This window comes from Venturia canescens, chromosome 6 (assembly GCF_019457755.1).
Source record: "Venturia canescens isolate UGA chromosome 6, ASM1945775v1, whole genome shotgun sequence".
Classification (NCBI taxonomy): domain Eukaryota; kingdom Metazoa; phylum Arthropoda; class Insecta; order Hymenoptera; family Ichneumonidae; genus Venturia; species Venturia canescens.
This window is the reverse complement of record NC_057426.1, coordinates 9,525,064-9,545,713: the sequence shown is the minus strand read 5'-3', so window position 1 is coordinate 9,545,713 and position 20,650 is coordinate 9,525,064. Positions and strand designations below refer to the sequence as shown.

Below are 20,650 nucleotides of genomic sequence, written 5' to 3'. Positions count from 1 at the left end.
CGGTCCAAATGACAAATTCATCAATTTACAGTACCGATTTCTTTTCTACAGTTTATGCTGATTAGGTTTGGGGTAAATAATGGAGTCACTATGGAGTACTGGATAATAAAAGTATGGTTCGACCAGCTTTTCAATAACATTTCCATGTAATACACATGTTCCATGTATATTATATCATGGTTCGAAATGCAGTACAAATAAACAGGATTACATTTGTTTTATCTTTGGTTCTCTCTATACATCTACTTACGTATCGCTCTATGTACACGCTATGTGCAATTACCGAAAGTAAACGTATCAAATAATATCGTAAGTTATTTTAGTTTGACACGTTTTATTTAAAATATACGCGGTTTTTGGTAATTCTTGAACTATGACCTTCGCATAAATAGTTATATAGGCTAACTGGTTGTGTGGGTATGATGTTTGTGTACACTGGATCATATCAATTGTTATGATGTAACTCGTACACGTTATTATGTTTTTGTCTGCCAATTCAATCGCATACAATCGGTCGGACGAGGCGGACCGAGATTGGCCATTTTTTGTTTTTCTGTATTTTTATTTTGGCCGCGTCAATGAAATTAAGAAGACATTCTCGTAGTTTCTCATAGAAAAATAAAGTTTTGCTTACCAATACTTTTTACACGTTATAACACCGAGCTGATGTGCCTTACGTACTACCGCAACAGAGTTCCTCCGAAGAAACTCGCCGCAAATTATGTTTTTATTGAATTTTCGTATGAATTATTATCCGTTATTGTGGATCAGACAAATTGTTCATTAATTAGGTCACGACACGTACAATACAACATTTTATCGGAGCATGACATTCTTGGCAAATGACATTTTCACAGCCATTAGATTCGGTATTTTTCTGCACGTCATGCAGGCGTGTCCAGTACAAAATACATTATTGAGCCACACACTTAACTTCTAAACGTTATTTACGCTTTCGGTATACGTTCGATTTCAGTGTTTCTCTTGCGTACAACAACGGTACAACTTTTGTACGAATTACCATTGGCTTCGTTGTAAAAATTACGATTAAGAAAAAATATATATGTATTTTAGAGGGATGGAGGAGAGAGAGAGAGAACTATTACGATATTTCCTCGATCACGATTCTAACATGAATGAAATAGTGTTCCTTTCTTCTGGCCCAATTTCATGATGTCGGTTAATTGAAATCTTTATGTATAAATATTGAAATTCGTGGATGCGAGCATTTTTCAATATTGTTGCGGTTAAAGGAAACAAATCTTCAATCATTTTTCCAACGACAAGTCCGGGCCACTGTGTGTTGCGTTTTAAAGTTCATTTTTACAATGCTAAATATAGTTAATGGAAATTGAGGAACATGTTCAGCAAATTTTCTCAAAAAATTATGATTCTGTTGTGTCAAATTACAATACCATCTTCATCGTAATTCACGCACTTGAGACTAACATTATAACTGCAGCGAAAAATGATTGACATTTTATGTTTGAAAAGATGATGTATGAACCCAGAATTTCAAATGATTCCTAACACAAATTACTACTCCTCGTAAATCTTTGGCTTCGTTTGTGTGTAACATTTGTATTTTTAGTTATTCTTATAATCATGGATGTTTAAAACCATCGAATTTTTGGCAAATTTTTCATATATAAATATCAAGCGATATGCATTTGATGCATTTTTCATGTGTCAACTCCTCGAACGTTTTTTTCCTTCTCCATCTCTCGCTCTCTAATACAACGATTTTGGGGTTGAACCAGTCGATGGCTTTGGGGTATCGAGGATAATTCCGTCACACCGGGATTATTGTTTCTTTGGAAACTTGTCATAAAAATGGTGTAAATACAAAGGGGAAATAAAATGACATATATTTGGCAGCCGTAATTTCGCGATGAATTTGACTGAATGCTTCGAACGAAACGAGTTTTGTATCCGTTAAAGTGTGAGGGCGTAGTAACCGCTACAATTAATTGGAGAGGCTCGTATTTGATAATAATGAGTACAAAAGAAAAAGGATTGAAGTATCGTAAGGGAAGAGCTCACTCGCTTATCGAGGAGCTGTGTCTTGAGGGTGTTGTCAAATCGCTAATGGTCGAATTGTGACGAGTTTTTCGTGAGCCCTCGTTGTCGTTCGATACATTCGGATTAACGGAATGAGAGAGGGCAGCTGTTTTGTTGAAGTCTATGGTGGCGTAACCCTTAGGAGGTTTGTTCGGGGAGTCTGGTGGGGATGGAATCGCGCTCGCGAAATGTTCGGAGAGCGTAATGCTTGATACGGCCGGTGCATTGTTTTTGTCTAAATCCAATACGGCATAATTTACTTCGCGAATAGGTTCCGCTGATGGTGGAGGACTCGGAGATGGGACTCCGGAAGTCGGCGAAGTCAAAGACGTCAGAGAAGATGCTAATGCCGAGGCAGGTACCTGGGGACTTTTGAACGGTGGTGATTTTTCAGTCCTCGTTGCATCGCTGCCGACACCATTATTGCTGCATTTTATTCGCAAATCTTCAATTTCAGCATTGTCAAGGTTGGCGTAACAGTGTCGTGGACTGTCTTCCCGTTCTGCTGTCGGCGGTAGATGAGGCTGAGGATGAGAATGAGGACGAGAATGAGGATGACGGTGATGATGATGATGATGATGATGATGGTGGTGGTGATGCTGTTGCTGCTGCGAGTAAGAGTCCAGAATTACATGGGGACGCATTCGACTTAGCATCGGCTCTAAACCAGGCTCCAGCCCAGGACTAATGTTCATGTAAGCATGCTGGCTTCTCTCGGATTCTCCAATCTCATCTCTGGGTAATTGCATCGCTTCGCTGATGATGTGTATGTTAGGAGAAAGAGGACTTTGCTCGCTGCCAAGCTCGATGTTCATATAAGTTGCTGATGGTAGCGGAGCGGGCCTGTTATGAGCTTTTTTCACTTCGGGATTGATTACCATGATGCCTGTGACGGCCTCAGGCAAGAAACCACCACTGCCCGACGTGCCACTGCCAACAGTGTGCGACCTTTTCAATTGAAAAAAAGAAATGATTCTTAATCGCACTCGTCTTTTTATCCAAAGATTTTATTCTTATCCGTGCGTATAGGCAAATTTTTCTCACCTTTGCATCGTTCTGCCGACACTCTTGTTATTATTGTCCAACTCCAGCTCCATCGTGATCGCCGACAACACTTGATCATTGACGTAAACAGCGGACGGGTTATAGTGCGCTGGTTGGCTCATCGAAGAAAGTATCGGTGGCTGTTGCAGAGGGGGTGGTGGGGGTGAAGGTGAACCCATTGTTCCCTGAGGTGAGATGGGACCGCTGCTACTACTAACACTGCTTAATCTACCGATTCCATTTTGTTGACTGTGAGAAAATCTTGGCGTGACCCTGTTGTTGCTTCGAGCTGGTATAGGATCCAGATAATTTGCCTCGACCGATGGCATTGTCGTCATTCTCGCTATTGTTGGGGCGGGATGAGCTGTGATTGAGAGCTCCCGAGACACTGTATCATCACCACTACTGTTGCATACCTAATTGTTCAAAAATAATATTAGTCCATAGAAACTTTGATGAAATTAAGTCGACAATAGTTTTCTCACTGCATTTACAACGGATTTATGTTTTACTAAAAATCAACGACTCACTTGAATGTTGCTCTGTACCAAGTTGAATAATTGGTCAGCTCGACGACACTTGAATGCGTATATACCAGGCCCTGTGGAACATCTGCGCCCAGATTCAAAACTAAAGATTTCGGAATCATAGCCGTATCTTCGTAAGCATTTTAACGGCCATTTTACAGGTGGCTTGCCACGCTGATAAAGAACAATATCCAACTCTGTTATTTCCAGTCGACCAGGAGTTATCAAATTACCCTCATCGTCGACATTCATTACTTGGAATATATTCGGATGGAGATCGTTGATGTCTGCTTTACTATTGACGCACCCCATCCTACAAATATCTGAAATTTTGAAAAACTGGTGAAATCGCGGCGACTTGCAAAGGAAAAAATAGAGTATATACAATCTCGTGCTAATCAGCACGTTGGCTCGTTGACAGGTACTTACGGAATACGGCATATCCAACTCAGGACCAGCAATCAACCGAATCCAACCTTTTTGATTATCCTAATCCTTCCCATTATACGTACGAATACATTTATCTCTGTGCATATATTGGTATAAGTATTATTTTTTCACTCTCCTGCTGCTGCTGCTGCTGCTGCTGCTGCTATCAATCAACTGGTAGTAGCGTCGATTCATCAATATGAAAATAATAATTTTTTGTTCGTTGTTGCCTTTCTTGCTCAAAGACTTTTGTTTAATCGCCTCCTCCCGAATCAACAATCTCGCGGCAGAATATCTTACGACTCTGAAGTATCCTCGAAGCTTTGTTTGCTTCTCGGGTGCCCATTGAGCACTAATTTAGATGGAAGATTAGACTGCTGCTGTTCTGTGCTCCTCGCCTTGGCTGCTGCTTTATATATATAATGATATACACCCAGTATTCATGATGCTTTTCAATCTGTGTACATTCCCACACACATGACGAATAATGACGACTCGAACAAATATAGTGGCGCCAATGGTCGAAAAATTCGTCCATCTGATTTTAGATCTACGTAATTTTGACAGGCATTGAATAGCATGCTATGAATTTCCGACAAAATTCTTCTCATTATATTACTTCAGCATCTGTCAATGTATTATGTGCTGCTGTGACTACACCTCGAAATGGCACACTCTTATATATATATTTATGGCTCAATGTGCGTATAGCAACGCAGATTTTTTTTTACCGACGGCCAACCTACAGACCTTATCGGCCTTGATTGAGTTTACTACATTTTTAGTTAGATGGCATTGAGTGGCTATTGCACCGCTCACAAGTTGCAATCATGGAGTTACAATTTGTTTAATCAACTAATTTCTCAGACCGACAAGAGTCGTTTTGATCACTGAGAAAGCCGAAAAAGAATTTACACGAAAAGAAAATCCCGATTTCCTACATCATTGGTCGGCCAAACATGCAGCGATAACGATGGCAAGGGGCAAGGGCACGGGCAAGGGTTTATATTTTTTGCGTGTCGTGATGGAGGAGCCAACGGTTAGTGATGGTACTAACGACTGAACTGCTATATGTATACGTACGGAATCCAGGATCCACGATAGAGCTTTCTCGGCATCACGGCATCAGTATACCGCGGCACTTCAAGCCGCACCGAGCTGCTCCAATGTGGTGACTCGCGTAGTCTAGTGAGTCGTTTCCTACCACAGGATTGAGAAAGTGTACTTATACGAAGAGCAGCAGGCAGCAAGGAGAAAAAAACAAACACACTCACAACACATTCGGGGACAGACGCACCGGAGTGTCGGTGTGTCGAATCGCTCCGTGAGCTCACCGTGGAAAGCGGTAGTGGTGGGGACATAGTTTAGAGTTTGATGCAAAACACTGAGATTCTCGCTTCGTATACTTCGTACAAGTTTTTTTAGTTTTTAATGTGCGAATCGACACTTTCGGTCCGAATTCCAGTAAACAATATGGCTGGTGCATTTTTGTCCGCGGGTTATGTCGTCTCCGTCGTTTATTCAGAGTCTGTCGAGACAGGAAATTAGGAGTGCAAGCAGAATTCGTGTTGGGTAAGTGAACGCACTTCAATTACCAGCGACTATTCGTTGGCGAAAGTACACTTATTGATATACACGTATATTCTAATTTTTTTGCGGTATAAATTACTTTCGTTCGTATTTTATGGTTTTTCTCTTATTTTGTCGTAGCGTGCTTGATCGTTGGAGTTGCGTGTTCGGTCCGCGCGAACAAAATATAGTTCTCTGACAAAAACTTGTGTACATAGGCGACACGACACGCATGTGTCTTCTAGCCTCAATATTAATTAAACCAATTTTGTTTCCAATCGTCCGCGAATTCAGCAGCACGATTTTTATCTTATCAATCATTATTTGAGAGAGAAAATTAGTTTTTGGAGGGTACGTGTTGAATTTTTTTTCCCAAATCAAGTTTCCGCGAGTTTCGTAGTTCTGGTATCGCTCCAGGGGCGTCATGCAACCAAGGTCAGTGCCTGCGAAATTCTTCGGTAATCTCGAGAAGAAACCGAGACCGAAACGACGATGCGAGACCGGTTTATACCACGATATCGTAACTATTCGCGTCCCTTAAATCTTAGCCTTTTTCATCGCCGCTCGTGTGTCTCCCTACAGCAATGAAAATATTACGAAATGTGAAAATTTGCAAACGCCAGCCGTTTTCGCTCCGCGCCGCTTTCGGTTTTGCTTCCGACTGTACTCGATGGCGAGTGCACTCGCACTCGCGCCTCGCCCCTCCATCGTCGCGTTCGAAGCAACAGGTTTTTTTGTCTCTGCCGGGCAATAGTAACGGAACGGAAAGACGTTTCACCGATGTACCGAGAACTAGCGCCCTTCCCTCTCTCATCTCCCGCACAGTTGCCCTTCCTTCGCAGCACTATAGTTGTATATACGGGCGGCACGGGGGCACAACAAGTACGCTCCTCTCGTTCGCGCAAAAATCGCTGCATCGATGAGGCGTAATCCTCGAGTGAGCGGCGCCAAAGAGCAGAACCGTTTCGACCATGTGGTCATGCTCGAGTCGTACGGCAACGTGATTTTTTTACCACGCAGAAATAATACATTCTGCGTGCGTAGCAAATAAAAAAAAAATAACAATAATAAAAAATGGCGTTACTCGAGAGTTTGCGCGTTCTTCATCGCGTTTGACGCGCGGCCTCAAATGACTCACTCGTCTACGATCAAAGCAGAGCTCAATCCGAAATATATGAAAGCTTTTACCATACTTTCTTCAACCGAGTGATCGATAAACGCGCTCCGGCCTTTTTCCCTTCGTAACCTTTAAAACGAAGCGCGCAGCAAATTCGTTTAATTAAATAATTATAATCTCCGTCAACCGGACAGAGCGGTTTTTTGTTTGTCAAACTGAATGAAAAGGGAGCCAATTATCTTAAAACCTTGGGATTAAAGATTAACGAGGTGCACGTAACACAGCGGCTCGTAACTTGGAAACTCGCGAAGTAAATCGGGCTCGTGTGGCACTCGACATAAATCAGTACGTGCAATATCGACGTTGACTTTTGCCGAAGGCTCGCTCGCGCGCCCGTCTCCGTACAGCGGCTATGCCACAAACTTCCGAGTCAGCGATAAGTATAGATCCCGCGAATTGTAAACACCGGTCAGAAGAAACTGCGAGGAACTACCGCGGCGTACGTATCGGCCGGCCGACGTTCGGGCGAATTATTTAATATTGATTCGACGCCTTCTGTCACGTACCGAGATAGTATGCAAACAATTTTTCTTTACTTTTAGTTTCTTATTTCTGATGCTGCTTCTCTTCGTTCTCTTTCTCGCGACTTCGTACACTTGGCCGCGCGTGTCTTCGTACGCGTCCGGTGTTTTGTTTTGGTGGCTTGTAAAGCGGCAAGTGTGCGACGCTGTGGCCGCCGATGGGATCGGTAAGAAAAGAAGCCTCGCAGAGGTCGATCGAGCGGACTTGCCTTTGAATAATAGAAACGAGTAGGCCGGTCGTTAGTATAGACGCGGCTCGATTGTCGCTAACCCCGAACCTTCCTCACAACTTCTTTCATATTTATTTATATGTGGGCACACACAAAACGCGAGCGTACCTTTCGTCCTTGGGGGCGCTCGAGTAACTCGGCGACAATAATTATTTCCAACGTGATCGTCGAAGCTGCTATTTATTTCTGAGTCGAAGTGCTCTTTGGCTTTCGCATTTCTCGTTCCCTCTCGAACTCGTCGGACTCCGGTACGAGAATATCAGTTTTTTATTTCACTCGCCTGTGAAATACGATCATTGGAACTAGAACGCGCGCTTGGGATCGAGCGGATATTCCGATCCGCGGAAATGTCGTTAAATTCGTGGAAAAATTTAACGATATTTCGAACGCTCGGACTGGACCTTGACCATCGGACGGAGAACGTCACGCGCGCTTCGCGTCGGTGCGGTGCCGCTACCTACAATGCCTCCGCACACCACGTGCTTTCGACATTCAAACTTTTCTCCTCTTTACTCTTTCCTCGATTTATATCTTCATTTTCCGTCAACATTTTTGCTCCCACGTTATTTCAATACCGCGGCGCTCGCTCGCGACTCCGAGAAGCAAACTTTTTTACGAAAATTTTTGACGTTTCTACGAATTTATAGACAACAATTTCTCGAGTTTTTCGTGCTTTTGTGCGCGGTTTAACGAGCGTGCGTGCGTGCCCGCCCGTTTTGACACGCCTAAACTCGATGCGACGGGGATATTACGCAAGCCGGAATCACGATGCGACGAGCAGAGTACACAAAAGCCCTGTCTTGTTGCGTTACGACGCTGGTGCTCTCGCTCGCTTATCCTTCACCGCCGATTTTTCGCATGTACGAATCAGCCTCCACAAACTGAACGGACCAAATTTTCTCTTCTCGAGGCTTTCTATTTTAAGGAGGGCGGATCACAAAATCAAAATAATCAGAATTTGAGAAAATTTGGTGATAACATTATTTGACATCGAGTATACAAATACAATTTTTTTCAAATTTTTTTACCACATGGTTATCGAATAATCGAGCGTTAAATCCAAGTTCTTATCCACGAGATGTATAACTGTATATATGTTAAGGTAACTCCTGTACTGGATGCTAGTCAAATGAGTGCTAAATTTTCAAAAAGCTTTTAGACCAAGTTCAACGTACCGATTAAACTTATTGTTAGTAGATATGTATTCAAGCATATTTTATTAACGCGAAAAAATATTGGAAATTATAGTTTTGCAAAACTATCAGCTGGTGGATACAAATTTCCATGACGACACATTTTCACAGCTATTTTTCAAAGAATCGTCTGTATTTTTTAACCGATTTTATTCCACCAAGTCTCATTTCGTTCCTCAACCGATCCTCTGCGAATTCACCGCGTAGATTTTCCTTTTAACTCATTCCTGCTGAGACAAATTATGAATGAAAAAAGTTTTTTCACTTAATGAACAATTAGCTGCGACGGTGAAACGATCAAGTTAAAAAAAAACAACTACACGGTGGATTGACAGAGGACCAGTTGACGAACAAAATGAGACTTGTTGCAATAAAATCGATGAAAAAGACGCAGATAATTTTTTGAAAAATACCAGTGAAAATTTGTCAGAGTGGATATTTGCATTTATCAGTTGATGCTTTTGCAAAATTGGCGTTTTTTATATTTTTACATCTTAATGAGGCATGCTGTAATACAAATTCACTAACGATACATTTAAGGATATATTGCACAGGCGATACAATGTTGCCATGCTAAACCATGCTAAAAACATAAAAAAATTCAAAATGATCAGAATTTTATAAAATTTGGTGAACATATTCTTTAGTGCCAAATTTGACAATACAAATTTTTTAAGATTTTTCTTCTGTACAGTTATCGAGTTCCAGGCATAAGTCATTCCAGGCATAAGAAATCTGCTTTAATGCGTAATTACTCGATAACTAAACAGAAGAAAATTTTGAAAAAATTTGTGTTTTCGCACTTGATGTTGAAGAACATTATCACCAAATTTGATCAATTTCTAATTATTTCGACTTTTGTATCATTCACCCTTAATCGGTACGTTAAACTTGGTCTAAAAGCGTTTTGAAAATTCAGCACTCATTTGACTAGCATGCAGTACAGGAGTTACCTTAACTCTATGCTTATACACGTGAACTTTACACGTGTTGAATTACTCGAGAGCTATGTGGTAAAAAAATTAAAAAAGGTTCATATTGTCTCATGTATTTTTAAAGAATACATTTACCAAATTTTATGAAATTCTTATCATTTTGAAATTCTTTATATTTTTAATATGGTTTAGCACGGCAACATTGTATCGTCGCGATCCACCTTCCTTATTTAAGAATATTGACTCGCCAGTTGAAGCATCTTAAGCAGTATTCCCAGCGTCAGAATAGATATTAATCCAGCATTGAAGGGCTACAATCTGCCAAAATAGGGTACTATTTTACACCGTGTGAGTAAAAATTAAAAAATTCATGTTTATGATGGATTTCGTGAGAAGTAAACGAGAAACGTAAATATTTATATTTATAAAAATGCAATGTAAATTTTATAACTCGATTTTAAAAATCGTCTCTTTTCATCTGATTTTCAAATGTCTAAAACGCCATCCGCCATGTTGGATTCCAGCGTGACGTCACAACGATGGTAAACGATTTAGATTTTAATCGTGCGTTTTGTGTTATTTTGAAATTTTCTACAAGTTATTATCACGTTTGTGGACTTTTATCATTTATTTTATTAAAATCGCATGATCGAGGAGGGTTTTGTGAAAGCAGAAAGCACAAATCTATCATCAACGATATGACGCTGAAGTTTGCAACGTTGGAGTCCACCGAAATGATCTAAAAAAATCCTCCAACGATTCCAGCGATTCTCCAATTTCGTTCCCTGCCAAATTTGCAATTCGTGGCTTTTCAACCTGCACCGATGCTTCGTGGAATAAAAAATTGGTCAATTCCAAATGTTTTTTTCCTTCGTTCTGTTGGACTCCAACGATGCAAACTTCAGCGTCGTTTCCGAAAAGCTGTTACCTCCGATTCGCTTCAAAGTTCGCACAGTCTCGACGATGTAAGCGAGCCCGGTAAATTGGCATGAAATAAATGCATGACGCTGGAGCTTACAAAACCCTGGAGTCCGACGAAATGAACGAAAAAACGAACGTAATTTTACAATTTCTTCCCCTTCCTAATCTGCAATTCGCAATTACTCAAATGTTCATTTGATTCATTGGTAAATGTAAATATATTCAGTATCGTGGCACCATTTATCGGTAGGCACCTGTTTTTATGAGGCTGAAGTTTCCAACGTTGGAGTCCAACGAAATGATCGAAAAAAACTCTCCAATAATTCCAGTAATTCTCCTATTTTGTTCCCTGCCAAATTTGCGATTCGTTGTTTTTCAAGCTGCACCCAACGATTCGTGAAATAAAAAATTGGTGAATTTCAAACGTTTTTTTCGTTCATTTCGTTGGACTCCAACGTTGGAAACTTCAGCTTCGTCTGTTTTTGTTTCTATCGTGTTTTTCAGCCCAGTAAATACCAAGAAATATATTCACAAATTTATAAGATTTTGTTCAATCATTTTGTTTTTTCTTCAAAAAAAGGTCATGTGCCAAAAACATGACATTTACGACATTTTCAGGTCATAAGGAAATTATAAAAAAAATGACCAGCCAATTATAGGCGGTGCGCCGCAATACGAAATATTTAAATTTTAGTTTATTTCGTTGATTTTCAACGTTACAAAAACTTGAGTGCCATAAAAATGAGGGTTTTCACCAATAGTTTTTTCGATGAAAAAAAGCTTGAGGAATCGCGGACGTCTCGTGTCGAGCCTCTGACTCGAGATTCAGCAGTGCCTCGAAGAAGGGCGTTTCGGTGCTCGATAAAAGCCATTACGGAGATATAACTAATGGACAACTATCTTGGGCTCGAAATATGTACGTAACTATAGAAAAAATAAAAATGGAGAAGGAAGAGAAGAACGAAAGGTGTGTCCACAGCACACCCTTCCGCGGAAACCATTAGTCGAGCCACCGCCATTGCGTCCTCGCCCTCGCCCTCGCCCTCGCCGCCGCACACGAAAGTCACCCCATTGCTTTTTCCGTCCGAGCATGAAACGAGTGCGATCGAATCAGTTCGATCGAACGGCGGCTTATCACTCTCGTTATTCGCGGGAGAATAATTTCATACTTTTTTATCGGGCGATTACGCGTTTCGGAAAAAAAATGCGAGGACTCTGAACCGAGGGAAAGAAGAATCGGAATATATTCGTTGGATTGGAATTGGGAAAGGAATGATGAGCTCGCGTAAAGGAGCCGTGGTGGCTCTGTCAACCTTTCGTTAGATTCGAGACCTCGCAAATTGTAGCATCGAACGTTTTCAACGCTTATCGCTCTATCTTATCTCGTCCCCGCTCGAGCAGTGCTCCTTTTCGAGGCTCCGGCGATAAAGCTGAAAGCTCTTTCGCAGCGGAACGATTTTTCATGGCTTTTCTTTATTAATAAAGCGTTGACGATATTGGAACGAGGATAAATAGTGAGGGAATAAAAGCGGTGCTGCTCGAAAAACAATGCGTCGAAGGCGCGTGCTCGGGGGCCTGTCAATTCAGCTATTTCAAATTGCGACTATATTCCAACCTCGAGGATGACGGGAATAGAAATCTAAAAAAATCTCAGCTCTTCTCGACGCTCCTGGTGCGACGGGAGAAAAAAATGAAGTTAATCTCGGTCCAGCTTGTCGTCGTGGGCCTCGCGACCAATACTGTTCTCGTTCGCGTCGTTCGAATTTCGATGAAGCTTCGAACGCTGTTTGTCCACGTGCATTTTCGTCGAATCGTATCCCGCGATCGAGGACCTCGCTCGCTCATTCGCCGTTCCGGGTTGAAATTCTCCTCGAAATTTCTTAAGCATTCGTTTCTCTAGAATTCATTCGAATAAATTGATTTTATCGAGCCCGCAAATTAGAGACGCGTCGAAGTATCGCCGGAATATGAAAGCGATCGAGGAGAGACACGAGGAGAAGCAGGCAGGAGCTTTGTTGCCGAGATAAAAGAAAGACAGGGGCGCTCCTCCGTCGTCGTTTCCTTGTTTTTACACTGCCTCACCCCGAGGCCCCACCCTCGTCCCGTCCCGATAGTCGACCTCCGCACGAGCAAAGACTTTCACCTTCGTCTCCTCACTGAGATTCCGCCCCCCAAAGAAACAAAGCAATTAATTAATCAACATGGATCCGAAAAATCGATCAACCAGTTGAGAGTTTTCAAAGTTTCACGCTCCGTTTAAATTCCAACGAGAAGAACGCGACTTCTGAGAAAACCGTCACCGTCATTTTACGATCGCTTCGTTCCCATTGGTCTTCGCGGAAAGCTCCCAATCGCAGTCATCCGTTCTTATCGCGTTATTTCATACATTTCATATCTTAGTCGTCGAGCGAGATAACCGCGCTGTGCCATTACTTCGCTAAACCCGCTGACACAACCGACTCGTTCGGCGAGCACGCCGCGAAAGAGCTTTTCTCGACTTTGCCAAGCCTCGCAACGAACTCCATCCTATGAAATACTTCGGTTTTCAATTTCTGTATTTTCTGAACCTCCTCGCTTCTGATCCGGCGCTAGAACGTACTCACTGAAAAATTCATACCAAATCCACTGAAACTCCACGGACAACCTGTAAAACCCAATACCAAATAGATTCGAAGTGTTGACGATCACCGATTTTTAAATTCATTGCCCCGACGAAATTGCAACAAACTTAAACCCGAGCGCACAAAAAAATGAATGACAAAAGAATCTCATTTTTTAAATAAAAACATAAATTATTTATAAATTAAAATAAATCAAATAATCAATTAAAATTCATTATTTTTATTGATTATTAGTTCAAATTTTTAAAAATAAAATAAATTGAAAATAATTAAAATTAAAATATAATGAACCATTTTCAAAAAGCACAATCTTTAAGAAACTCTAAATATTTACCCCCGAAATTGGGAAACGAACCGTCAAGTGATTGTAAACAATCCGCAGTTTATTTGAGATATATTTCCAATTAAGGTGACGGCTACGTGATTTTTGCAGTAACTATATTTTTCGAATATTTCAAAAGACGAAACTTGCTTGAAAACAATAATTTTATTATTTTAGAAATATAATTGGTAAAGAACCAACATTTTTATACAATTTTATTATTTAAAAAAACGTTTGAAAAGTTCATTTTGACTGTTGTTGATGTCACGCTGTCAGTTTTGTTTACAAATTTTATAGGTTATGAAGTGAGTTTACTGTCCAAAGTAGTATTGCAGTGGATAAAAATGAAAAAATGAACGATCAAAAAGTTTACCAGGATAAAAATCGTCGTTTTGTAAAAATTTGCAAAAAAAAACGTGGCGAACCTAACGAACGACGAAACATGACCAAAAGGTCGAACCGACTTGACATGCGAACGTATATTGAATGCAGCGTTGTCAAACGTTACTGATCCATTTGTCGTGTAATCCGAATAATTTCTCATCAGATATTTTTTCATATTTCAGCTGATTTTCAATGGTAACGTTTAAAAACTAAAATACTCATGTATTCTTGAATATCCACGAAATACAACGATCGATTTTTTTTTGCGAAATCTTGGATATAACTAACGAAAAATTCAATAACATTTCATGTGTGTACAGCTTTCATAAGCCGGAGTGATAAGTGTCAGAGAAAAGTCGATATTCAATAATTAATTTGCTGCTAAACTGCGCGACGCTGAAGTTTGCAACGTTGGAGTCCAACGAAATGGTCTAAAAAAAACTCTCAAATAATTCCAGTAAATCTCCAACTTTGTTCCCTGCCGAATTGCCAATTCGTCATATTTCAAGTCACATCAATAATTCGTGAAATAAAAAAATAATGAATTATAAATCTTTTTTTCGTTCATTTCGTTGAACTCCAACGTTGCAAACTTCAGCGCCGTGGGAAACTCGAGTGAGAAGCACATCGGTTGACGGTCCCTGGACGAAATAGAACGAGAGTAACGCTCGACAAGTGATATTTTGAATCCACGCATGGGCTTTATATTTTGGAGGGGAGATTTGTATTAACGAATATTATAATTATTATAAAAGGACTCGATAGTATTTAAAATGACGTTAAAATCTCGCATGATTCTCCAAATATCGTGTCTACCGACCTCTGAAAACCCCGTTTTCCCGAGAAACCTCAGTTTTCCTTGTTATTCTGTTTTATTGTATTACAAACGGTTTCTCAGAGCCGTAATTTAGAAATTCAACCTCCCGCACGCCTCCGGGCGAACAAAGCGGCTGAGATAAGAAATCACAATGAGGGTTTCAGTGGAAAACCTCAGACCGCCGACGGGGTACGAGGAAGAGTTTGCAAACACACGATTGTAGCTCCGAGAAGCTCGCGCATGTGCCCCGAAACTGAATCTCATCTAGAATATATTTCTCCAAGTCCATTTCGAAGTAAATATTTATCGAATAATCGACAGACGAAGGGAAGGAAATTTGTTTCGGTCAAGAGCGTGTTTTGTTAGCCAGCAGCGCAGAGAGCGAGCGCCCGATAATTTGGGCGGTAAAGCCTCATGCCTCCGTACGGCTCACTCCTGCAAGGTCGGTTTCGCGTTGCCCGAGCAACAAGTGCACTTTTATGTATGGCTGTGCATATGCATAGACGTATAGATAAGAAGCAGAGGGAGGAGAAGCGAGGAATGGAGAGTCGTCGAGAGCTTGAGAAGCAGCCCTATTATGTGCTCTGGTACAATGGATACGTATCTAGGTCTGTCGTGCACGGGTTTTATTGGCCGTTTAAGAGCTGCTGGTTCGCCGGCGGCATCAACGTCAAAATAGTGTGACGCAAGAGCGTGTACGCCCGCACATGTTCCGTCGAAAAACGCGAGGCTTTGAAATCCTTTTTTCAACTCTCGACAAATTGGATTTAGTGTCGAGCCGCAACGACGCCGCCGCGCTCCCTCTCCTCGATAATAATCGACTCGCCGACTCACCCCTCCGATCTCGTCCTCTGGCATTTTCAACAAATGTCGCTTCGTGACATTATCGTCGGAGGCATTATAACCCCGAAGGAGAGAAATTTTGTCACTACGCGTCGCCGCGACGGGAAGTGACCCAATTTTCCTCTTTTTCGGGGCTTCTGTCCCTGCGCCCGAAAATCTTCGGCTCGGCCGGTGTACGAGGCCCGGAGGGAGGGGCGCAGAGTCACAGGAGAAGGGAAGCGAGCTGCGAAGACACGTTGCTTCTCGGTAAGATCAATGACGGACGTTGAGGTCGAGCCGAACAAGTTTCGTCGGTCTCTGAATAATTGAAAATCGATCGACAATTAACGTGTGCGGCCGTGGGCAATAATTAATATGTTAAAGTTTCATAGAGCGTCGAACTTGAGGACGAATGTCGAGTGTCCGATTAGTTGGGTAATATCGGGCGGGCGATGTTCGGACCGCGTTTGGCGAGAATATTGAAAGCTCGAGCGCCCTCCCCCGTCGCGTTGTGTAGTTGCTAATAGGCGCAGGAATTGGGAGGGGGGAAGGGGCGCAAAGGAGAGAGCCGAGGCGCAGGCGCGATCGACAGGTCAATCGTACTAGTGTCCGCGAACTCACGGCGCGTCGCGCGTCTGCTGCTCGCTTCAGTTATCTCGATCGCTTCGCCCGGCTGCGAAGCGAGTCGCGTTTGTCGAGATAATTTCAAAGTTTCTTAGCGCCGTGTGAATTTTATTTCCAACCGAATCTCGGACGCGAAGATCGCCTTGAGGGAGACTCGACGGTTTTTTATCTCTTTTCCTCTCCGGCGCTGTTAGCAGCCTCGATGTCGAACGACGACACGAGCAGGAACGATGTGTCAGTTGCGGTTGCTCATTTCCTCCAACGATACGGTTTCTTCGGAATGAAATGCGTTTAAAAACACAGAGGTTGGCCTCGCCTCGCGATGAGCAGCTCCGAGGCGCTCGGACCGTCAATTAGTCAGCGCAATTTCCGGGCCCGATCAAACGATCCTTCTCATTTCAATTGAAGCGCAAACGTCGCAGTTTTTTTTAAATTGCATCGCGCGATTGTGAATCCGCGGAGTGTCGCCCGCGGAGATTAAAGATTAATCAATAATTTAGAAACGAATCGACATTCTCCGGCGGCATTGAGATCGAACAATCTTGGAATATGCAGACAGGGAGAGATTACTATGCGAAAGCATGGGGATTACATCGCTTGTACGAGGTTGACGATAAATCAAATATTCTCATAGGCACGATTTATTACTAATTTATTAATAGCCCTTTCGGTGGCAAGACATTTCTCGCGCCAAGTGCCCAAAGGGCTGAAAAAAGTTTTCACATTTCTACGAAAGTTGGTGACGCCAAAGGGCGTCAAATCGAAGGGGTTAACATTATGCAAACATTGCTCGGAAATCTGGAAAGATCTATCGAACGGTGACCCCTGAGCACGGAGGAACAATGAAGGAAAAGGGGGGGGGGGGAATAAATTGAAGAGCGAGCGAACGTTCTTGGCCTGTTTTTGTGTTGTCAAAAACTGCGTACTGTTTTATCGGGAGGAAGGTCGTTTCGTTGGGAGACGACTCGCTTATGTTTGGTAATCGCGTGACTAAAACTCGGGCCGTGTTTTTCGCTCGTCCTCAGAAATTTAATAAATTTTTTAAATCATTTATTATGCGACCGCGAGCCCTTGGGTCAGCCTGCGGTCTCGGAGGGTCGCTCGTCTTTCCTCTGTTTTCGGGGTATGCTTCGAATTAAATTAGCCCTGCAATTACGGTGAAAGCGTTCTCGATAGCTCTTCAGTTGAAAATCCTCTTCTTTCATTTCACAAATATACCCGATTATTGGCAATTTCTGAAAGTAACACGAACGAACGATAAGAACAAGGAGCGTACGCAAAATTCCCAAACTTCATTATTTTGATCAATATTTTTTAATTCACTCTGCACATTTTCTTACGAAATCCAATGCATTAATAAGTATATTTTGAACGGGATCTCTCGCGCTCTCGTCGTAAACAACGCTTCAAGCTCCCGCTCTCCGCTGCCTCTTTTATTTATCACGATAAGATAAGAAGCCATATTTGCTCGAACGTTGCAATATAAACGAGAAAAAAAGAGAGAGATGTACGGCAGATCAGTAACTAGCGCGCCGGCGACGGCGACGACATTGTCGCAGTCGCGTCCGATTAAACTCGTTATCGAATTGCCTTGTGAATTTTTTCTTAAATCCCCTCCCAGCTCCTCGGGAACGTGCACATTCTCGTATTCGTCTGCTTCTTTACGATCACGATGATTCGCGGTCCTGCTGTACGTTCCGCATTCTTTTTTATCTTCTGCTGATCTTCGGCGGCGCGCGCGTGTCTCAACTCGCGGGGTATGCGTGATTTGGACAATTTCGTTTCTCCCTCTGCATATACGATTCGTTACGTTCTCTTATGAAATATTTACGTCGTCCGACCAACCCTCGCTACCCTCCTTCGCTCTATCATCATTCTTACGCTGGATTTTTCACCAATTAGAGTTATTAAGGAGTTTCCGTACGGGCGGTACAATGTTGCCATGCTAAACCACGCTAAAAACATAAAAAACTTCAAAAAGTTCGGAATTTTATAAAATTTGGTTAACATATTCTTTAGTGCCACATTTGACAATACACATTTTTTAAGATTTTTCCTCTACACAGTTATCGAGTAATCGATCACTGAAGTTTACGTGTACAAGCATAGTGTTTCCATATATAGTGGAGACCGGGGCAAAACGAGATACCTAAGGAAATACTGAACTTTTCTCAAGTTTGGAAAGCTCTGTCTATTTTTTACTCCCAAAAACTAATAAATGTACTGGAATTCTTTTCATTTAAAAAAAAAAAAAAAAAAAAAAAAAATGATCCGAGGCAAAAAACTCTTAAAAACTCATGAATTTTTATTTTACTATAATTTTAATTCAATGCACCTTGGGTATATTTTACACCCGTAAACGAGTGCTTCCGACTTACCGCTGTAAGCGTTGAAAGCGATCTCGGCGGCGCTTACAACGCTCTAACGTATGTCGAACGCACCCTCTGTAATTCAATTAAAAATGAATGATATGAATAATAACGAAGATTGACAATGTTTATTTTGTAAAAATTTGTATTCTTTATCCACTGAATCATGGATTCAGTGCCAACATTGTGCAGAGTGGGCACATGATTTGTGTGCAGGTGTAACCCCGCACATGATGGTCCGCAAACATATATCTGCGATTACTGTCGTAGACAGTAATCTGCGAGGCAGTGATCGCAGATTTACAAATACTTTTTGTTTATCTGTGCAAAAAACGTTTTCACTTTAAAAGTGATGTAAAAAAAAGAGAATTTGAAAATAACGAATTTTTTGGGAAAAAAAACAAGATATTTTGGAAAAAATATGTTTCATGTTCTTTTCGGACTAGGATAAAAATTAAAAGAAAAAAAAAAGACAGAAAAATTTCTTAATATTTAGACTTCTGTACCGAAACTCCTCAATCGACTCTGTTTACGGACGAATTCGTGCTTTTTGTGATCTCGAGTGTGACGTACAACGATTATGCTTTTTTGACCGAACCTCGAGCGAATGAAGTAGTTGAAAAATAGTTGCATCGGCTCCGTGAAATATACGTCGGACGTAATATTCAGCCTCGCTTCGCTGAATATTACGTCCGAAGTTTGCAACGTTGGAGTCCGACGAAATGATCTCAGAAAAGTCTCCAATAATTCCAGTAATTGTCCAATTCTGTTACATGTCTAATTCGCAATTCGTAGTTTTTCAGTCTGCACGAATGAGAATAATAAAAAATTGGTGAATTACAAATTTCACTTACAAATTCAATCAATACGATTCAAGAAACCACAATCTTTTTAGTTTTTTCAATCCTGATGGTTCCCGTAGGGACAAATATTCCGAATTACCATTAAATACTTGACATCGAATTGACATAATAAATTTTAATGCTGCACGTAACTTGGACGGAATTTTTTTTCAATTAATTGAGTTGTTAGTATAAGATGAGAATGAGGCATCGGTTTTCAATATGTTTTCAAGCGCGATTTTTCGGTTTTTTGTTTCTCGCGTTTTATTCGACTTTTTTTCACTTCACAAAATAATTACAAACTTGTATTTTTTTTTTTTTTTTTTAATATTGAAATTATTTTAATGTTGAAATTATTCACAGTTGGTCTCATCATTTTGTTTGGTGGAATTTTTTTTACGATTTTTGTGATGTGATCACGAAACAAGGGACCATCAATGTACTTGTCGCAACCTTTTTTCTTCTAGAGGAATTTTTGAGGTTTTATTTAAAGTTTTTTCACTAAATAAAATTTTGCTCGCGGCAAAATAAAACCAATGGTTCCTGCAATTGAACAGTTTTTTGAATAAAAAAAATTTGTCCTTTTCCGTACTTCCACCGAGCGTCGATAATGCCGATTTAACTATTTTTTTAAAAGCACCGTTTTCAAAGGCTCCCTATGAGTTCGGTACGTTGGCGTACCAAACGCTTGAAAATTGTAAATTTTTCGTGACAACTATAAAGTTGTAACACGCTCTTATTACGGAATTCTCTAGCGAATGAAAACGTGTCGGCGAGATCGTCGTCGCACGCCAAATCAAAAGAGTCTTTGAATTTCGACATTTCCACTCGATACCAACAACTTTCTTATGATGACAGGAGAGCTAATTTTCTAACATGACTGTGACAAAACTGCCACGTTAATGAGCCTTGGACGGAAAGGAAACTCATGATTCACGATTGGACTTGGCTCGTCGACGAATTTCGATAAATTCGTTCCAAGTGCCGAAGAAGCAGTCGTCCGTGTCCAAAGAGGATACTCGACTCGAGTGGAAAGGACGCTGGAAGTTGAAGTTCCGAATAAATCGGGGACCGTTTGAAAAGATAATAATTGATCGCGAATTGAGCGGGAGCCGGCAGCTGTTCACGTGCGCATAGAATGAGCTCCGCAGACGGCTATAGTCAACTCAAATCGGTTGTACCTGAAAATTGGGGGAAAACAGGCGAAGGCAAACTGCCGAGGAAGTTGACGAAGAATTTATT

The 20,650-nt window shown here is 41.3% G+C and overlaps 2 protein-coding genes across 4 annotated transcripts in view; one reads left to right on the top strand and one right to left on the bottom strand.

The window, feature by feature from the left end:
- Window positions 1-127: 127 nt before the first annotated feature.
- On the bottom strand, window positions 128-5,246 carry LOC122412790 (lateral signaling target protein 2 homolog). Its single transcript, XM_043422642.1, has 5 exons — window positions 5,145-5,246; window positions 4,062-4,467; window positions 3,636-3,955; window positions 3,106-3,521; window positions 128-3,009 (listed from the first exon to the last, which is right to left on the bottom strand). Exons 3-5 carry the CDS (start codon window positions 3,942-3,944, stop codon window positions 2,040-2,042), a joined length of 1,695 nt encoding a protein of 564 aa, XP_043278577.1. The 5' UTR covers window positions 3,945-3,955; window positions 4,062-4,467; window positions 5,145-5,246; the 3' UTR covers window positions 128-2,039.
- ATP8B (ATPase phospholipid transporting 8B) overlaps window positions 5,214-20,650 on the top strand; it is a 39,779-nt gene continuing 24,342 nt past the window's right edge. For 2 of the 3 annotated variants that reach the window (XM_043422636.1, XM_043422633.1), the window contains exon 1: window positions 5,214-5,633. The gene's annotated coding sequence lies outside the window, so the exon portion shown is untranslated. Of the gene's footprint in view, window positions 5,634-15,157; window positions 16,804-20,650 lie in introns of those variants that run through there. The other variant, XM_043422634.1, reaches the window with a different exon arrangement.

What these genes read in the sequence shown, in the direction of transcription:
- LOC122412790 (XM_043422642.1), bottom strand. Translation starts at nt 3,944, where the DNA reads ATGGGGTGCGTCAATAGTAAAGCAGACATCAACGATCTCCATCCGAAT. An exon ending in TGGTACAGAGCAACATTCAA is followed by an intron (nt 3,522 to 3,635) that starts GTGAGTCGTTGA and finishes TTGAACAATTAG; the next exon opens with GTATGCAACAGTAGTGGTGA. An exon ending in GTCGGCAGAACGATGCAAAG is followed by an intron (nt 3,010 to 3,105) that starts GTGAGAAAAATT and finishes TCAATTGAAAAG; the next exon opens with GTCGCACACTGTTGGCAGTG.